The 21,240-nt window shown below is 32.2% G+C and overlaps 2 protein-coding genes across 2 annotated transcripts; one reads left to right on the top strand and one right to left on the bottom strand.

Moving 5' to 3' along the window:
• The first annotated feature begins 817 nt into the window (after nt 1–817).
• Nucleotides 818–3,575, top strand: LOC139095331 (U3 small nucleolar RNA-associated protein 25 homolog). Its single transcript, XM_070646662.1, has 3 exons — nt 818–955; nt 1,032–1,202; nt 1,265–3,575. Exons 2-3 carry the CDS (start codon nt 1,034–1,036, stop codon nt 3,562–3,564), a joined length of 2,469 nt encoding a protein of 822 aa, XP_070502763.1. The 5' UTR covers nt 818–955; nt 1,032–1,033; the 3' UTR covers nt 3,565–3,575.
• Nucleotides 3,576–3,977: 402 nt separating this feature from the next.
• inaF-D lies at nt 3,978–6,689 on the bottom strand. The gene is made up of 3 exons (XM_070646543.1): nt 6,116–6,689; nt 5,171–5,570; nt 3,978–5,095 (listed from the first exon to the last, which is right to left on the bottom strand). Exons 1-3 carry the CDS (start codon nt 6,345–6,347, stop codon nt 5,080–5,082), a joined length of 648 nt encoding a protein of 215 aa, XP_070502644.1. The 5' UTR covers nt 6,348–6,689; the 3' UTR covers nt 3,978–5,079.
• Nucleotides 6,690–21,240: the final 14,551 nt, after the last annotated feature.

Genomic DNA, 21,240 nt, shown 5'->3' with positions numbered 1-21,240 from the left:
GAGCTTTCAGGGCAACAAGCTCTGAAAAGCCCGGAAAATCCGATCCAAAACCAGATATCTGGTCGGCGTAACTCTGACTTGGCCAGTAGTGGCACACCTGACGACTATATTATGCTATTTAAACTCTTAGTTACCTTTGAAATTTTCTTTTATTTTCCTTTTCTTTAAAATTTAAATTCCAAACTCAAAATCTGAAGTGAATAACATCCCAAAAGTACTCAAAGTGATGCTTCGGCACATTAGTAGATTCCTAGCAAGATCAACTCGTACGATTCGCAGAAGTATATTAAATAGACGTGAAAGAATTCGACTGTCAAGAGAAAGAAAGACTGTAGAGCTAGAAAAGACAACACAACGGATGGGAAAGCCTAATCGGAGGAGAAGAACTAGCAGTTTTATGTCCAAATTTCGCAACAAGAAACCTGTTAATGGTCGTGAACCGAATGAATAAGATATTTGTCTTAAAATACTCACAAGTTAGTTGATTCTTTATTATTTGAACGTGTATTTTGATTTGTATCGTCTTGGATGGTTTTCTAGATTGATTCGGGGTCTACGACATCCAAGATACATCAATGAACTTATCCATATAAATAATAAACTCCAATAACATTAATTTCACTAATTTAATCAATGATTACTTAATTATTAAATCAGAATTAACTTCTTACAAACTTTCTAACTCACAAATGTTTTACAATTTTCCTAACGGTCAATTTTCATTCAAATATTTGTTGCTCAATTAGTTGTTGCTCATTTAAAACGAAAATGTCTCAACGGTCGTTTCAAATTTAAATTTTTAAGTGTGAAATATAAACACAGTTTCTGCGCTCAAAAATTATTAATTAAAGTTTACGCGATATTAGACAGCGACAAATTGTGTAATTAACAAAAACTGATATAACTCACAAAAAGGAACATTTCAAGCTAAAAGGAAGGATAATAAATTAATTAAGTAAGTCAAAATTCATCATAAAAACATTCGCACGTTGGAAATACAAATTTATTCCTAACAATTTAATTAATTTTAGCTATGGCGAAAGGAGGGAAATCCCGTGGTTCGAAAAATCCCAAGAAAAACTTCAATAACCGCAAGAATTTCAAGAAGAATTACAACAAAAAGCCCAACAGATACATGATGGTAAAAAAGCAAATTGAGAAAAACAAGGAATCAGAAGAGAATCTTAAAAGACAGCAGTTAGGTAAGTAATGAACATCCAGTAATGTTTAAGAATATTTAAATGACCATTTTATTAACTTCCAGTGGAACTAAAATATCGACAAAAGCAAATAGAAGCACAAGATGACTCAAGTGGCGATGAAAATGAAGCAGAAGTGAATCATTTTCAGGAACTTCTGTCAACATTAGGTACAGCAAAAAAGTTAGAAGCTGCAGAAGAAACAGAATCATCTGAAAGTGAGGAGGAGGAAGGTCCAGCTAGTGATGCTGAAGACCCAGCAAGTGAAAATGAAGAAAAATCGGAAGCAGAAAGTGATGAGGATGGTTTAGAGCCTGAAGGTGATGAGGAAGTTCTAGAGGAGGAGGAAGTCGATGAAGAGGAATTGGAAATTGGATCAGAAATAGGCACAGACGATGAAGAACAATCAGATGACAATGTTGAACAAGACAAAACATTAAATACAGAATTTATGGATGATTCAATAGCCAATGACCTTGACCGTGAAGTGAAAAGCGATTCTGAGGAGGAATTTGATTCGGATGCTGAGGATGAAGACGAAATAAAGTCGAAAAAGTCATCAGAAATTGCTCCATTCCTTAATCATTTTAGTTTTGATTTAAGTCCAAAACTGCTCGAAGCGATATCCTCAAATCCACCAAAAACAGAAGTAACAAATCATCCATGGCCAACACTAGGAAATGTCATGGTTGAAATTCCAAAAGAAGCTTCAGAACCAGCTGCAAAAAAGAGGAAACAAACTTTACTGGATGATGAGGAAGTGCTAGCAAGTGAAGGAAAAGTGCCAAAAATTTGCAATCCCGACAATTTAGTGACTGAAGCAAGCATTAAGCAGCAACTTGTTGTCAATATTTTCGGCGTTAATCAAGAAAATCTTGAAAAATACGAAAATTCAAAATCAATTTTGTCACCGCTGCAAACGGAACTATTATCTGTAGCTGCAAATTATCAGGATTTATATTATCCACACAGAACGCATCAGAATGGCGAGGAAATTCGTTTGTCATATTGTATTCATGCCTTAAATCACGTCCTGAAGACGAGACAAAAAGTTTTGCATCACAACGCGAAATTGTCAAAGCTTAGAGCCACAAAAAAGGCAACAATAATTCCAGACGAGTTTAGAGATCAAGGCTTTGTACGTCCGCGAGTTCTTATTGTCTTGCCATTCCGTGATTCAGCATATCGAGTCATCAATATGCTTATTGACTTGCTTAATCCAAAAGAAAAGGCTGGAATTTTAAATTACAAAAGATTTGAGGACGAATTTACTGGGCAGACTTTACATTTTCCAAAAAGGAATCCAAAACCTGAAGACTATGAATTGACATTTGCTGGAAATACCGAAGATACATTCAGAATTGGAATTTCGTTGACTAAAAAGTCGATGAAGCTTTATTCGCCATTTTATGCATCTGACATCCTTATTGCTAGTCCTTTAGGTCTGCGACTCATCATTGGTGCTCCTGGCGAGAAGGATCGAGAATTTGACTTTTTGGCATCAATTGAACTTTTAATTATGGATCAAATGGAATTATTTTTAGCACAAAATTGGGATCATTTGCTGTATTTATTCGATCATTTACATCTACAGCCACAATCGAGACAGAATACAGACTTTTCTAGAGTCAGGTCTTGGTGCCTTAATGGATGGTCAAAGTTCTATCGACAGACATTGCTGTTCTCGTCCTATGACTTGCCAGAATTTCGATCATTATTCAACAATCGATGTAGGAATTATCATGGAAAAGTACGGACAGCAAATCCAGTCCTGAATGGAACAATTCGTCATGTTGTTATGGAACTGCCACAAGTTTTTCATCGCATTGAAGTTAAGTCACTGGAATCGTCATTTGACACAAGATTTGAGTATTTTACGAATCAAATTTTACCTCAATTTAAGTCAGCGACTATGGCGCATTGCATGATTTATGTACCGAGTTATTTTGACTATGTGCGGATTAGGAATTACTTGAAAAAGGAGGAAGTGAATTTTACACAAATTTGTGAATACACAAAAGACAATAAAATGTCACGAGCACGTACATTGTTCTATCATGGCGGTGCTCACTTCCTTTTGTATTCTGAACGTGCACATTTCTTCAGACGAATGAGAATTAAAGGAATTAGACACATTATTATGTATCAGCCTCCAGCGTGGTCAAACTTTTATCCAGAAATGATTAATTTGATGCAGGAAATCAATCAAAATCCAAATGATGATGTTGTGAGGAACTCAATGACTGTGACTGTGTTATATACAAAATATGACATTCTTCAATTGTCATCAATTGTTGGACATGACAATGTTAGCAAGATGTTGGCATCGAAGAAGAATACTCACATGTTTATGAATAATGAGTAGAAATGTTGATGTTATTGAATGTTTTGAAATGAATATATTGATGATATTCTGCAGATAAGCGTGTTTTATTTGATTTGGTGATATTTTAGTCTGTTCTAGCTTAGGTGTTGGGGTAAAACATTGGATTTTTAGTGAATCTTGATGAAAACATTGAATGTAAAGTTAATCTTCAGAGAAAACATTGAAATTTAAGATAATTTTAAATGAAAACATTGAAATTAGAGATAATTTTGGGAAAAAACATTGAAATTAGAGACAATCTTGAGAGAAAACATTGATTTTGAAGTTGATCTTAGGAGAAAACATTGAATTTAAAATTAATCCTAGGATTAAACGTTGGATTAAAAACTTAACCCTTCAAATCTGAAATTGAAATTTAAAAGAAAACATTCAATATTTTTGTTACATAAAATTCAATTTCAACATTCAATTGTTGATCGTTTATTGGAATTTAAATTCTTTTTGTGAGAATTTTGTTAATAAGTTTCGTTAATTTAGAATAATTTTGAGTTTCTTTTTCAATAACTTTATATTTTCGTCAATGCTCAAAGCTTCATTAGGAGTCAAAAGCTTCATTTAATGTCTATTTTGGATATTAAATTTCATACATTATAGACACATTGTCTCTAATACCTTTACATGTAATTTAATCCCATTCCATGACTTATATAAAGGTTGCCTTGTGCTGTAAAACATTACAGAAAATCAATTCCATTATTGACAGTTGAGGGACTTTGTGGATGTTCTAATGCAATTATCATCGTATTGACCATTAATATTCATCATATTCATATAAAGGAACTGCCTTTGAATCGATTGAGCTTTGAGTATGACTTTAATACTATTATGTAATTGAATTGGTAGGTTTGAAGTAGAGCAATGTAAAGGATTTGCGTTGTTATAGCTTGTATGATGTTGGATAATGCAAACTAGGCCTTAAATACTCGAGCAGCACAATGTAGTTGCCATGGGGAGTCATTATGTCGTCGCAATGATGGCAGAACATCAGTTGCCCTGATGACATCGTGACGGCTGGTTCTGACATATTTCTATGGCATTAAGCATTGTAACTGCATATTTTTCCTTTCTAAATTCCCAAAAAGTGAGGTTATGCATGAATTTTATTCATTTTAACTTCAAATAGGCCATGACTAGCTTCATCTTACTGCTTTATCTCATTGCATACCCTTCCCCTTCCCCCACCAATCTAAATTAAACACCAAATTAAATTCTACGAATTACCATAAAGTCAGTAGGTTAAATTTCACAAAAAATAAAATTTTTAGAGCAATTAAAAATTCATATTTCATTATTTAACGTAAATACTGGAAATTAAAGCTTTGTGTTCGTGATTAATGGACTTATATCTGTTCCTCTAATTCATTGGTGCTCATTTTTGAAATAAGCTGTTTACAGTCCGAATAATTTGATGATTTAGAAGTGGATTTGGTGGTGAAAATTGCTTGTTTGGAATTGGTTCTTTTCTGGACATTAATTTTTAGTTCCAAAAGCAATCTACTGTCCACCGAATCTATTCACAGGTTAAAATTTTAATAGAAATTCTTTGAGTAAACAATTCGTGAAGTTTTTAAGCCTTAAAGCTTACTTATCTGTATCTTGATCAAATATAATCGTTGTGTCATTCATGTCTGTTGACGGTTCTAATGTCGGTGACGGAAATGTCGTGACCATAAGTTGATCTTTATCGCCACTCGATTCCATATCAACATTTAAATCCTCATCATCGACAATTTTCTTTGATTGCTTCATTTTTCGACGCAATTTCTTATTTTCATCCATTGACATTGTTGTTGCCACTTCCTCATATGTCATCGTCTCTAAATATCTATTAAATTCAACTCTGTCACGCATTCTTGCATGATTTTTAATTGCATTGGAATGAATGTGATGTAAATGGATCATTGTATTATTGTAGAATGTGTCCAATGATATAACCGTATTATTAATTAACCTAACTGCAATATGTTCAGGGATGATGATTTTTTCTAAAAATAGAATAAGAATAATGAGGATTATTAGTAGAGATTGTAGAATTTTTGAAGGGAAAGTGAGTTTTTGGAATATTTATTTGGGATCAAGCTCTGGTTTCGGTGTTTATGAATGCAATTCTTATTAGGTCAATCAATAATTAGAAGGGAAGTCACCGATATGTATGACTTTTGGCTGTTGAGGAACGGACTAACTCATAACTTTCATTTGAGATTTGAATAATATTTATAGTACAAAGTTGAACACCCCTTTTCTTACAAAAGTTCAGTCTGTTATTGAACTTCGAAGAATAAACACAATATTGATCATTATTTACAATCCGTAAGGAGTTCTTAATTACAATTAAACACTATTGTCGTGTCTCTTGATTAGAACTTGAAGTCGACTACAACTTCATCCAATTTTGCAAGAAATTTAGTCGATTCATTGATCGTTTGCAGTCAGAACAACAGACAAAAAAGTCATGAGTGCAGATATCATTGACTATGACCTATATAATCCCTAAAACAACAATAATCCATAATAAAACATTCAACCCTACCGCAGTTAGTCTTCGATTGTGCAGCAATCAAATTAATATGCTTTGGATTCCAAAAGAATACGTAATAAGTCGACAAAATGATTGCAGCCATAGAAACAGTGAGAACGTAAGCAAGAACTGTCAATACTCTAACTGTCCTCTGGTTCTTCTTAGACTCGTACAGTTTCTCGACCGAATCATCTTTTGCCAACTTTATTTTCTCTTCAGCTGTATAATTTATTTTGTAACTCATGTTGGATGTCCTGTAAATTGTAGTTTCTTTTATATGCGGAAGTAAGCTAAGACTTTAAAATTGGGCCATGGAGATTTTCCTTCGATTTTTTTATTGTGTTTGATCGATTTTCTGAATCGTAAAAAATTGAAAATTTTTCTTTCTTTGGTAATTGAACTTTTGTGGCTTTAAGCTATTTGAATTGTGTAATTAAAAACTTGTTGAATGTATTTTTAAAATTCACTGGTCGAGTATTTAAATTGCACTTTAATTAATTTTTTAAAAGCTTTATTTTCTGTTTTTCCGTGTAAAATTTTCCTTCGTTTTGGAAAATATCGAGAAAAATTTTTTTCTTTTTTCTTTCACTTCGTGGATGGGAAAAATTGGAAGGCTGGAAATTGTTTATCTTTACTCGTTTTTCTCTTGTGTGGAAATTTTTTTGAAAATGTTTTTCTCGTTCGTTGTGTGTTTTGTTGTTGATTGGATGGATTATTGGAAGAATTTGGTGAAATGAGGATTAGAAATTGATTAACCTGTTGAGTGTTGTTCTTATTTAGGCTGGAATGGGAAGTTTTTGGGGGGAAATCGTGAAAATTGTTAGATTTGAGTGTCTTAAATTATAACGGCTTCAACCAATTTTGGAATCCGAGATCGAAACTTCAAGTAAATTCTTCGAATTCTCATATTTGACTAAGAAGTCATAGTCTCACTCTTTAGAACCTTTATATACTTCTTCTTGCAAAACAGGACATTCATGTGCTCTCATAACTCACAGTCTATGACAGACTTGTTTGACAATCGTAATATTCACGACTTATTACATCGATTTCCGCACAATTTAATGTTTATATTCTGACAATTTCACTCATATTGAATAAATCTTGTTAAAAGGCAGGAAATGTAGAGTTATTAGCATTGTTTTACAAATCAGCCTAAATCGATTGTTCGCATTAGAAGTTACCACAGAAGTTATGAATTCCGTAAGGACTTTAGACATAGACACAGTCGATGTAATAGCTGATGTCATACAAAAAAGCAAGGATGGGTTTCACGTGGGAAATAAATTCATTTAAGAGATATAATAGGCTTGATTATTTACTGAATTACGTAAACTATTGATTAAATTCAGTCTAGAATTAAATTGACAGTATTGTGATCAAATTGAATAAAATCGATTTTCCTATGAACTTTATATCCAAATAAACTACACAAAAGCCTCAAAACAAGATTTTTACAGCCCATCCCACTTAAAAATATGAAAACAAACATCAAAAATGTTTATTTAATAAATAAACAAGAGAAATTTAATGGGAACGGTCAGCCTTCATTTTTATGAACTTATTAAAGGAAAGTGATTATAAAAAATCAGCATGTGTGGAAATGTCTGTCACGTTTAAAAAACATATCAAGTAGTTTTGAGAGAACTGGAAATTTGTGTCACAAACTCAATTAATTCGCTGTCCGAACAGATCAATTGTCATCAAAGACCTCCCATAAATATCACCTAAAACTAACTCTATGGCTGACTACTGCTTGACAATTCCAGATTCCAAGTACAATAATGTCTCACTTACTTATGATACTTAAAAGCATTGAAAGGAAGTGTCAACTTGTCTACATGGCGCAGAACAGTGATGAAAGAATGTCAGGTTAAGGTGTGAAACTGAGAATATGTGCAGATTGAGTAGCAACAAGGTGGCAAAGCCAGCAACAGAGTCAGATAGACAATATTCAAATCTAACTGAAGGTACATAAAGGAATATGGTCCCAGCAAGGAATCATTCGCTTATTTCTGAGGGACAAAGGTTTTGTGACGAATCGAGGAGAAGGGGAAGGTAAAGCATGTCCAAAAGTTCAATTTTCCCGTTACATAGTTAGTGAACGGCACCCAAGTATTTTAAATGCACTATAAACTCTCAACTCGATATTAATGCATCTGGACATCCATTTCCGACACTATTAATAAAATCATCAGTCCATCATCACTTTTCATCGTCTTCTGAATTTATATATTCCATTTATTGCAATACTCAATAATTTAATTAATAATCTATAAGCTCATATTGCTGACTAAAGTAAACAAATAAATCCCCCGATGCACACATTTCTGCTTTCATTTACACTTTAATGCAGGTCAGTAAAATAAAAAAGTCAAATTCAATTTAGAATCGTAAATTTCACCTTTAAAAATATTTTTCCGATGATTTTTCTTCTCGCGTGTGATTTTTGCTTTTCATTCATTCCTTTTCCCAATTAATCATCATCACCTCACACTTGAAATAATTACAAAATTTTATTATTCACATTAAAAAATACTTTTCTTTTGTGTTTTGTGCGATTTTCTTTTTCATCTCTAAGTCATATGAGGAATTTGGCGCAAAAAAATCTATTCATGATGATGCATGTGGAGCTGTAATTCAATATTCTCGTAAAACGGATGGAAAGTTTTGTTATTGCTTGAACAAAAATGTTTAAAAAATTTAAATTTTTGCTCATTTTTGGACAAAAAAAAAAAATTTTCAGACCAAATTTTTTAGTATTTTAATATTCAGGATTTGAACCCTTCCACCACTCAGATTATTATAAATTTCCATATTTCACTGTACCAAATCTATTACAATTTCCACCATTTAAACTTTTATTCTAAATTTCCAATAATTCACGGCCTCAATGCTTCATTACCCTCCAAACCCACATGTGATGTGCACATATCAAGTAATTCTATATTGACTGTCTATTATCGCATTACAAGGAACGTAGAACATACAGAAGCTTTAAAAGTCAACAAACAATGAATAAATTTAGTTTACCTTCGCATTTTTTCGCTGAGTCTTGTTATAATCGTTCGTTTGTGTGATAAGCTTCTGATACATAATACTCGCCACCATCGTCCGTCAGTCTTGCTGTGTTTTCTTTGTTTGGATCTGGAAGATGAGAATGAGATTTATTTTTGTGAGAATTTTTAATGGTTAGGCTTGTTTTGAGTAGAATTTAAAGTGTTTTTGATGGATTTAGGAAGGAAATTTGCCAGTATTTCGTCAGATATCCAAATATTTGGGTTCTGGAATCATCTATGTCTTGATTTTTGGAAATAATTTGATAAATGATCCAAATAAAGGCTCAATAGATGTATTTCGAAGAATTTAAGCCAAATCTGAATAGTTAATAGAAGTTAACCTTTAAATTAACTGGAAATATGCATCCTGTAGGATGTTGACCCATAGTACCGACAGCAATACGGTTTTCTATTAGATATCCATCAAATTTGACTAATTTCATCATCCAAGAGAACTATTATAGTCACTAATCTCAAATATCCACAGAAAATTCACCAAAATCACTTCAAAACATCCAATTCCGATATTTCATCAATTTCCTCATCACTTACTCCATAAGAATATATAATACAGCGACAACAAAATCGCCACAAATGATACCGAAAACAAATAAATGCTAACGGTAAATGCACGTAAAACTTTCGATGGTTTTTCATCATTTCCATATTTAATTGGATCCTCAATGTCCTGATCCTTTGGTGGTCCTCCAAATGTCTTACCCATTTCAGTCATTTCTATAGTTTTTAAGGTTTAAGTTCGTTTAAAAAGTTTTATATTAAAAATGTGACGAAAATTTTTTTATTTTTTTCGTCTGTTTCGTTTAAAATTTCAGACTCAACTGAAGAGTAAATTGATTGATCGTCGACTCTATATGTTTTTTTCTGTTCCTTCTTTTCTTCTATATTCTACATTCACATAATTGTTTGATTCTCGGGCAAAATGTCGCAATTGCATTATCAACTTAATGATGTTATAACTCTTAAACTATAATAGATAGTATAGACATGTTATATATCGTTGGAATTGACATCCAAAATGCTATCTATTGATGCTACTTTGAACCGGTTCAATCGGTTTAAACGGTTCAAAAACCGGTTCAAAGTTGAAAAAATAGGATCTTTAATAACTTTTTCAAAACTCAATAAAAGGTTTTGCTTTTAGATTCATTTTGTAGCTATTAAAAATGCTCACAACTTGTAGGAGCTAGATTTTTGATTTTAGTCTTGTGACGTTATTTATGAACCGTTAAATGTTGTAAATTTGACAGCTAATAACTAATGAGCCGTAAGTAATACAGTATTGTTGCATATCTTAAAAAATTGCATTTTAATATTACTTTTATGATATGAAGACATATTTAGGGTATATTTGGAAGTTTTGTCACAAATTGAATACATGTGATTTATAAGCACTCATAAGTTAACACTTTTATTGAAAAATGACCGAAAACCAAGTTGTTTCTAAATTTTCTTTCTTCTAACATAGAAAGCATTAAAATTGCTTTAAATTGATGTATCAAATGATTGGGGTCCATCCATCAATGATGTCAAAAAATAGTTTTTTACATTTTTTGCTCAATTTTTTGAAAGTTTTAAGAAATTCAAAAGTAGATTCATAATCAGTATTTAAAAACCTATCCAACGATGTATCATATGCTATAATTCTTGCTTTTGAAATGTTCAAATATTAAAAAATATTTATTCGAAATTTTTTACAACAACAACAATGAAATCTGTTCAAAAAGTTGTTTGTGAAAATAATCATTTTAAGTCCATTGAAATATAGCATATGATACATCGTTGAATAGGTTTTTAAATACTAATTATGAATCTACTTTTGAATTTCTTAAAACTTTCAAAAAATTGAGCAAAAAATGTAAAAAACTATTTTTTGACATCATTGATGGATGGACCCCAATCATTTGATACATCAATTTAAAGCAATTTCAATGCTTTCTATGTTAGAAGAAAGAAAATTTAGAAACAACTTGGTTTTCGGTCATTTTTCAATAAAAGTGTTAACTTATGAGTGCTTATAAATCACATGTATTCAATTTGTGACAAAACTTCCAAATATACCCTAAATATGTCTTCATATCATAAAAGTAATATTAAAATGCAATTTTTTAAGATATGCAACAATACTGTATTACTTACGGCTCATTAGTTATTAGCTGTCAAATTTACAACATTTAACGGTTCATAAATAACGTCACAAGACTAAAATCAAAAATCTAGCTCCTACAAGTTGTGAGCATTTTTAATAGCTACAAAATGAATCTAAAAGCAAAGCCTTTTATTGAGTTTTGAAAAAGTTATTAAAGATCCTAGTTTTTCAACTTTGAACCGGTTTTTGAACCGTTTAAACCGATTGAACCGGTTCAAAGTAGCATCAATAGATAGCATTTTGGATGTCAATTCCAACGATATATAACATGTCTATACTATCTATTATAGTTTAAGAGTTATAACATCATTAAGTTGATAATGCAATTGCGACATTTTGCCCGAGAATCAAACAATTATTTTAGTTTACTTTTTTCACATAATCGAATTAAAGCTTTTGCTTTTCTGGTTTCTCTCTCTCACTTTTATTTGTAATTTTACGTAAACATTTAGTGGGGAGAATAGAGTGAGGAAAATGTAAATGAGGGAATGGATAGAAAAGAATTGCAAATTGAATTTGTAAGGGGAGATTAAAAGTAAAATGTAAGGGAAAATATGTTTTTGTGAGTACAGAGGGATTGGGCAGTTATTCATAAGTTACGTTGACTATTTAAGAGTAGTTTGTTGCTTGTTTGATGCTAAATTTTACTAATATTGTCATAAAGCTATCAAAAATTTCCGTTTTTAATGAACCACATTTGTAGACGACTTGTAAAAGATATTCTCAAGTGCTTTAAATGAGGTTCATTGAGAAAAAGAAGGAAACTTACAATTTTGTAGATAAATGTCTGGGATCTTCTTGTGTTGACGGTATTTTGGTCATAGTTATTGAGCAGAGGATGTTATTGTAGACTATAGTGTTTAAAAAGCTTTTTGTAAACCCAGCGTGACTTAAGGAACTTTGAATTTTACTAAATTCGCGCTGAATTAAAATACATTTCTACTGAATTCAACAAAAAAAAAAGCGCTGAATTGTGCTTTAATTTGGGTAAATTCAGCGAAAAGACGCTAATTTACACTATTATTTTGCAGAATTCAGCAAAAGACCACCGAATCGAACTTAACATCTGCTGAATTCAGTAAAAAACTTTTTTTTTCCAAAAAATTAGCTAATGGTCATTGAATCATGCAATAGATGTTGTAATAGTTAAGTAGTCCATTGAGAATTACGAAATTTTCATAGTAAATATTTTCTACTCAAATGGATTTTTCACATAACAATTTTCCATTATTTCCTTCTCTTTAAAAACAAGCATAACAATGTACTGTGAAATATGTCATATGATAGGACTAATTACTATAATCCAATATAAAAATAGAAAAAAAAGCTATCGAGATCAATTGTTCGATTTTCCGTTCTATATTTAAGTACTCATTGGTAATGAATCCCTTTAAAGCAGTAAAAAATAGAAAATTGAGACATTAATGGTTGTGGTTTTGTTTTATTATCCTATAAGTGTTGCTTTTTTATCGTTTTTCCACACATATTTACGTTTTTCCTGCTAAAGCGATTACCTTTAATTAAAGTGGTAAACAAGTAATTTTAAATATCAATATTTGTAGTTAGTTCCTTGTTTATTTATTTTTGATGTAATTATGAATCCTTACATTTGTATTCGTTTTGATTTGAATCTAATTAAAAGGTTTTTAATTAGTTACTTTGTATATTATGCAAGAAATACAATATAATTCTGTCTTCCTGACCCCCTACCATCGTAACATCCTGAATCTCGACCATCCTGATCTTCATTAGAATCTTTCCTCGTTCCAATACTTCTACCCATACCACGTCCTCTCTCTCCTTCCTGGGGTATATAATATTAGAGAAAGAAAAAGAGCACACTCTAGCTAAGAAGAGAAATCTATTCCAGCGCTTTATTAAATTCTGTTAATTAATAGGAGATCATTAGAAACTAATCATCATCAACTAAGTTGAATGGAGAATACATGGAGAAGCTTCTGAAAAGAGAAGTTAAAACTCACATATTGAATATCACATACATCTCAATACATCTGTAAGCCTAAACGTTTCATACATTTTCAAATTCCCTTTTTCCAACATGGAAATCAATAGACCAAGAAGAAAACATTCCAGTAAATTTGAATTTTTCGTTACCGTTGAATAACAACTTAAACATTTTCTTTCCATTTTAGTGTGGAATTTGGAATAAATTTGATGTGAATCAGTGATCTCAATTCTTGAGGAAATGCGAGTTTTGTCTCTTATTTTATGCTCCAACACTTGTTGAAGATTTTAATCTTAAATACTAGCTTTAAAGCTCACTTTAATATGATCATCAAAAATAATATGTATGAGAAAATAATACGCGAGCGCATATAGAAGATATGAATAACATATTAGACATATAGTCGCGACGATAATAATCGCGTCTCATTGATACGTCATAAATATACGAATTTATATTATTTTTATTGACATTTAAAGGTTTTTTATTAAATTAAATCAAAATTTAAATATTAAAAATTCTTAAAAAAAATTAAAATATTCCTGATTGATGTCTGATAAGCCCTTTTTTAAAGCCATCAAAAAGCTTTGAAACATTTATCAAACAAAAATAAATTATCTCAATCCTCAGATCAGAATAAATAAGAATTTGAGCCAAAAAGTCATGCATAAGATATCCACTAATTATCAATTAATTATCGATTTTAGCAGCAATTTATAATTCATTCAAGTCATTTTGGAGATTTAAAATTTATTATTTGTTATTTTATTCAATCAACACTCACCTTCATTTGTTAATGTCTCAGATTTCACATGTGCTGCGTCCCAACTCATCCGATGTTAAGCTGATCTTATCAATTGCTTTTTTTTTGAATGTTAATTGGCATGAAACAAATCTTCTCTTTATTTAGGACTTGTTTGTAGAAAGATGGATTTGAGTTAGTTATGTGTTGTCTTATTGTTTGTATGTTCAGCTCAAATTCAGCTTGATATGCCATAATTCAGCAGTTTATTTGGCTTAGTTTTATTCTTTCTTCTGAGCAATTTGTCACCTCATTCAACACAATTTAATAATGTATTCAGCACTTTACTAACCCTAATGAAGCCTAATTTAGCACTTTAACTAGTGCAATTTAAAAGCTTATTCAGCACAATTCAGCAACTTATTTAGTAGTTTATTAAGGCTTATTCAGCTCAATCTAGCACTTTACTCAATTTAGCGCTAAACTCAGCTAGGTTCAGCATTAGATTTAGCTAAATTCAGCAATTTATTCAGCTCAATTCTGGACTTTAATCAGAACAACTCAGCTTAATTTAGCAATTTATTCAGCTCGATCAGCTATAAAGAGTTCAATTTTACACTTTAATCGGTATGATTCAGGTTAATTCAGCATTTGATTAAGCTCGATTTAATATAAGATTGAGCTAAATTCAGCAATGCTCAGCTCAATTCTGCACTTAATTCTGCAATTTATTAAGTTAAATTAAACATTCAATTCAGCACTTGAATTTTATCAATTCAGCACTTTTCTAAATGCACACAAACCAGCCCTTTTCCAATCAAAAATCCAACTTTACCTCCTCGTAGTTTCAGCTGTGTTATACATTCAACACAAAGTAATCCTTACCCGACATGTGATCAAAATAATTAAGGCCCAAAAATTTCTTTCTACATTTTTTTGTGGAATTTAATGTTGAAATCTCAACATGTAAATTGGCATGGCAGTGGATGCTTATTTTCGCCTCATTTTCTCATCAAATGAAACTCGATACCAATCATCATAATTTTTTTTGCTATTTTTTTTATTCATTTGTTGGAGAAATAATTTTAATTTTTATTCTCGCCTGTCTTCTTGAGTATCATTATCATGTAGAACTGCTGGACACAGCAGGAGGTTTTCACTTTTTTAGCGATTTGTGTTTACTGAACGAGCGAAGAGGATTATGAAACTTTACATAATCGTAATTAACATCTTTTTCCTTATTATTATTATTTTTATTTAAGTTCATATTTATGGAATTGTGTTCATTTCCAGTCATCGACTTGAAAGAGAATGTTAAGTAGTAAGAAAGTGCTTGATCTTATTCACATGTAGATGTTGAGTGCCAGGTGCTCTAGAGTAATTTATAGAAATGGTCTCTGCTTGCTCTCTGGATACATATGTCTGCCATTTGAAATCTACAGGGTGATGGCTTCAGTTTAGTATTATTAATCTTCACGGAGCATTCGAAATATGTGTCGCTAGGGATTGTTCCCTGTCCTCTCTTTGGGTTTGATAGCTTGTAAGTAAGGATAGAAGCTTGATATACCAATTAAGACTGTGTTAACCTAAGTCTTGCCCGACTCAGTTTCACTAAGTGGCTAACTTGTCGAAATTGAGGTTATTTCATAGCGTTGCTAAACTAACTGAAACATACAGTTACTAGTTAGAGATCTAGGATCAATCCATTGCTCTAAAAAATGCCAATCCCTGGACTTTCACAATTTAATCTCAGATATTCATTGATATTCATCCGAGTGAACTAAAATACATTATAATCAGACATTGACCTGCCATTAACTAGTTACAACGTATTTTTGTCCACTAGAGTCATCTATCTAGTCCCTGGATTTACCGTAAATCCGATTATTATGAATATGAAACAGAACGACATGGTCAAAGAAGAAATAAATGATATGCGAAATGCTTCAATGTTGATACGATTTTAATAATTGTAATGATGAAAAATATAGACGAAGAATAAGAAGCTTCTGGGGATGGAACCTCATTGAAATTGCAATCAAACTTTGGAATTGATGTCATTCATTTTCAGAAAGATTTCAATGCTTTCCATAGAACATAAATTACTAAGAGGCTAAATAATGCAGGCATGGTGCCAAATTTGGGCTATATTGAGACCAATGTGGCTATATTTCTATGATTGTCATTCCAGAAGCTTGCAAATTAAATATACAAGCCATAAATATTCAATTCCAAGAATGTGGAATTGATCGGAATGATCAAGACTGAAAGACTAGCAAATGACAATTGATGAGTTTTGTCTTCGAGTTCATATGACGGACTTTACTAGATTCCCGAGCAGCACAATGTGGTGAATCGTAAAATGTGTCGAAATGAGCAGTCCAGGTGTCGTCAGTGCAATTTCGCGTCTTACCGTTGAGATGACGACGTGCTATGCTGTGCTGAATATAACTACATATCAAATCTATGTTCAAGCACAAGACCTTTTGTACTTAGGCTATGAAAAGGAACAAAAGCAATCGAATGTGTTCCAAAAGATCAAAATACAAGTTGATCTTGATCTTGTAGCTACCCAAAGTCACTAATTATTCCAAAATACTTCAAAAAAATGACAATAACCTTCTAACTCCTTGAATAACTCAGCAACTGTCTTCCCGGCAGCAAATCACAAGAACCATCTCATCACAAAAAAAAAGAAGTTCTTGAATTAATCCATTAAAGTATCCATCCTCTGAATTTTTCTTAAAAGCGACAATCGTGAAGAGGTTCATTAATATTAATTCTCATTATAATGAACCTCAAGTCCATAAGCAGAAAATACGATAGCTTATGTGGTGCAAATTGGAACCAGTTTACACAAAACAGCAAAAAAAAAAGACTTCTTTCATCTCCACACGCCTTCGTCATGATGAGAATATTAATGCCCTCTTCATACACTCAAGAATCATTCTTGAAATTCTTATATTAATCCATGCATCTTAAGTCTTGGTTGGAAAACAAAGTCATTGATGACGCCAGACTTTATGTCGCTGACATTAAGTCGTTCACTCTCCTTTTTTGTTATTAGGCGGGAATCGGTTCATCTGCGCAATTATAAAACAATTTTTAACAGCAAGGAGCATAAAGCAATTGTTGCAAATTCCGTGTGTCTTACAATGTTGCACATGAATCGTTATAATCGCACAGCTTGGGGCGTTGGGCACCCATGAACTTTCGATGCATTACATGAATTGAATGAGACGCTATGCATTATCAATCCACAATCATTTTTGTATTGTTGTGGATGAAGGAACAATTTTCTTTTTTTTTACGATCTAGAGCCATAAAAAAGACTTTATTTTTTTTGTTGCTCCACAAATTGGCCATCGTGTCGATTATGTGTGTTCGATAAATTTGACTTTTTAATGCATTAATATATGTGAAATAAAATTGAATGTTGAGACACAGAGAGTCAATGATGATAAAGACGAGTGGATGGATATAAAATAAGGGGAGTGTGACGTTCAGCTTAATTATTATGTTAAATATGTGAACGATAAAATCTTTACATTTTAGGCTCAGTTTTACAAAATTTAAAGTGGGATTGATTCATTGGTGAATTGGTGTTGATTGATGATAACTGACTAGTTTAAGACAGGTTGCATTTTTTGAATGGTGTTGAATGATTCATGAGTAGGCATAGAATCACTTTGCTGTAATGTAAGTCGACTAGACTCCAGAAATCCTGTAGACTCCCTAACAAGCATAAAGACCGTTTTTAGGTTCCGTAGTGGCATTTTTGTCTTTGGTAATTGGTAATTGGCAGGTGGAAGCCAGCGGTACAACCAGCTTTAGATGTCATCCGACGAAGGCCACGGATCATAGTTGATCTGTACAGCCAGCAAAGTAAATAAGGAACAGGCATATCTGTTCCATGAAAGCATGCTTTTTACCTATTAGGGTCCATATCAAGTCTGATTCGACCCCAAGCTCTACTTAGTAGTTCAAAATGAGTTTCTGACGATCGCCTAGAACAATGTTGTTCAAACTGCATGCCGCGTTACTCTGGTGTGCCGAAGAACAAACTCAGATTTACTATTGAACAAGCTCCTGTATTCCGTGGCTTAAATTAGGTTTGAATAACATTGGCCTAGAATTATGCAATGCAAAAGCGTATCCAGAGTAAGCAGGTAGAACAGGTAGAAGGGACAAGGGATTGTTGTGAAAAGATTGTTTCATCGAATTTTCGACAGTTGCATGCAAGTATGCGCATACTATTTGCAACTACTTCACATGATATTCTAGCACTTTTACGTAAGACCTGCATACAGTATGCGCACACTTGCATGCAATTGTCAAAATGATATTCTATCTGATTACTTCGCTAGATCGGTTTTGACATTCATGATCTTACAAACATGTTCCCATGAATATAGTTCTATTGCTGGCTACCATTCACCGATTGCCAAGTTTACTACTATAGATGATTTATCAATGATGATAAAAACTAGCTTCCTACATTTTAAAATAATATTTTCAACATTAATTCAACAAAATATTGAAAAACAAATTTTTACGACTTTTTTCGTTTATTCCATCTCGTCTCAAAGCATTAACGCGCTAGAAACTAGATTGTGTGAAAAATTTGTTAAAAAATTTATTGCTCATACCTTCAATCCTATTTTATACATTTTATGAGATTTAAGCTTTTATGTCTTTTTATATCACATAACATTAAATTCACAGGCTTCTGCATTTTATGAGTCTCATTTCTATGAAAATTAATGTACTGATAAGAAATTGTTGACAAGAAAAGGCACTTGAGAGTGAGAGGAAATGTTATTTTCTGCTAATGAAGTTAACAGCGGATCAGTAATCAGATCATATCATATTATAATGTATTAGCATATATAGAGTAGATATTTATTATGATTGGTGTATTTTAGGTTAATATTTACTGTTATTTGGATGTTATTGATGATGGTTTTGGGCAGAGATGGGGATTTAACTTAGTCAAAGTTGAGGCTTGCTGGAAAGGCTTAGGGGCAGTTCACTTGCATTATAGAACTCCCAGGAAGAGGAGGGGTGGTTGAAAAATTACGTAATGCTCTTAGTGATCTCTGGAAGCGGGGAAAGCGGTTAAGTGAGCTTTTAATAGACTTAAACACTTACGCTCATCTACTAAGCAGAGCAAGGAAGGGGACATGATCAAAAAGTCAATTTTACTAGCTACGGACACCCTTCAAGTGACTGTCATTTTCCAAAAGAATTCCCAAATTTTCTCCAACCCTGAATCTCCATTCTGTCCCAATCTCTACGTGACGATCCACATTCCAAGCATCACATCTGCATTATAATCATTAATACCTCACCTAAATAATCATCATTCATTGACATTATCCCCCATAATTTAAAGTTTTTCTTCACAAAAAAAACTAATGACAAAATAAATGTGCAGTCTTATTGACTGAAATGCTGAATTAATGTTAGCAGCTAATCATATTTATGAGAATTATTAAAGCAATATTTTGATGACTTTATTCAGCCACGAGAGAGAAAATATAAACCAGATGTATAAAAAGTCTGCTGACTAAATTTTGACTTAATTGGTGGAACTTGGGATTGAATTTCGCATTATTAACATAAATTTGAAAGATTTTGGATACACGTGTTGCTGATTTTATGGTTTTTGACATAAAATGTGATATAAATGTTTTGATTTTTGGTGAAATTTTGGTTAGACAATATGCTAAGTGTATCCTGTTACTAGTTAAGGTAATGATTTGAAAGGATTTAGTAGGAAATGTTGGATTTTAGTTTCATAACATTTCAAAGGCGTCTAGTAAAACAGATGTATTAGTGTGGCGCGGATATGCCAGATGTACTAAGGTGCCATGTCACGCAAGTTGCCCATCTCTGTATAGCCTTGACTTGACTTTGCCGGCCGTACAGATTAACTTTGATTCATAGCCTCACTCAATTGACATCTAAAGCTCGCTCGTTCGCCGGCTACGCTTTACCAATTGCCAATACTAATTGCAACACTGTTCATCTACTGAATTGACCTACAAAAATTCCAAAACCCAAAAAACAAACCTCAAATTCAATCAATAAATCATCTTTAATTCCTCATCTCTAGACTGTAATTCACATCAGTTCCAATCAATCTTTCCGCGCAAAATTTAACACTCGTTAAAAAAATTGTTCACGACCAACCCGATTGACCACATAAGAAGCAAAATAAAAGTAGCAATAAATTTCTCCATTTTGATAACTTTTAGTTCTCATAAATCATGCACAATAAATCAATCAAGTCTGATTTGCTAAGTATCTAATCAACACACAATAAATAAACTTCCAGTCAGTATGTGTGTATAAAGTCGCAGCAACAATATTGCAAAAACTGAGTGTTCGTCTTCCCACGTCCTTTATATCCACCAGTCTCATTGTCTTTATACGTACGATGCACTTACAATTATTGTAATGTATGACAAAAGGTCCATTGCATGCAATGCAGATATTATTTATGTGAATAAAACAATCTGTTCATCCTCCGTATAATATCCCGCACATATATCTTAATAAAAAAAAAATTGAGAAAGTACTTGTTGAAAAATGACTTGTTACTTCTACTGCTGGTAACTGTAAAGAATGAAATGTCGCCACGATTTTATTTTTTCTCTGCTTTTCAGAAACTTAAGAGCTACCGTGAAAGCATGTAGGATGAGAATGATTGTTTTTGTGCCCGAGAGAAAATCATGATTCTCAGCTTAGCTGCAACTCTTTTATTTTCAATACCATTTGTCGTGATATCGAAATTTCATCTTTTTTTTTTTTTTTTTTTTAAAAATAAACTTTTTATTCATTAAATTTTTAACTTAATTATGTACAAAGTTTGGATACATTTTATTTGTATTTAAATTTTTAAGGATTCTGACTTATCGCATTCAATCACTTAGTTTTTGATTTTATTTTGAAATTGTTTTGCTTTAATTTATGTTGTGGTTTATTCGGTGTTTCGCGACGCAAGACGAGTGTTGAAGTTCGCTTGCAACTTTCCGACGTAGTCCTCAATAGAGGGTATTTTTGCTTCAGTATGTAGATCTGATATCCTTTCATATCTTGTTTTGTTGAGAACAATTCTCAAGAATTTGTTTTGTAGTACTTGTAGTTTTTGTAGATGTGTTTTTGCCATCCGTTCAAATGCTGGACAGCCGTATGTGA

Source organism: Chironomus tepperi, unplaced genomic scaffold (assembly GCF_022539635.2).
Source record: "Chironomus tepperi strain 1889 unplaced genomic scaffold, CSIRO-AGI_Ctep_v1 contig_364, whole genome shotgun sequence".
Taxonomy (NCBI): Eukaryota; Metazoa; Arthropoda; class Insecta; order Diptera; family Chironomidae; genus Chironomus; species Chironomus tepperi.
The sequence above is the reverse complement of the archived record's forward strand: the minus strand, read 5'-3'. Positions and strand labels throughout refer to the sequence as shown.

Coding starts and splice junctions, on each gene's coding strand:
- LOC139095331 (XM_070646662.1), top strand. CDS start 1,034: ATGGCGAAAGGAGGGAAATCCCGTGGTTCGAAAAATCCCAAGAAAAAC. Junction 1,203..1,264: donor TCTTAAAAGACAGCAGTTAG/GTAAGTAATGAA, acceptor ATTAACTTCCAG/TGGAACTAAAATATCGACAA.
- inaF-D (XM_070646543.1), bottom strand. CDS start 6,347: ATGAGTTACAAAATAAATTATACAGCTGAAGAGAAAATAAAGTTGGCA. Junction 5,571..6,115: donor ACAATCGAAGACTAACTGCG/GTAGGGTTGAAT, acceptor TTCTATTTTTAG/AAAAAATCATCATCCCTGAA.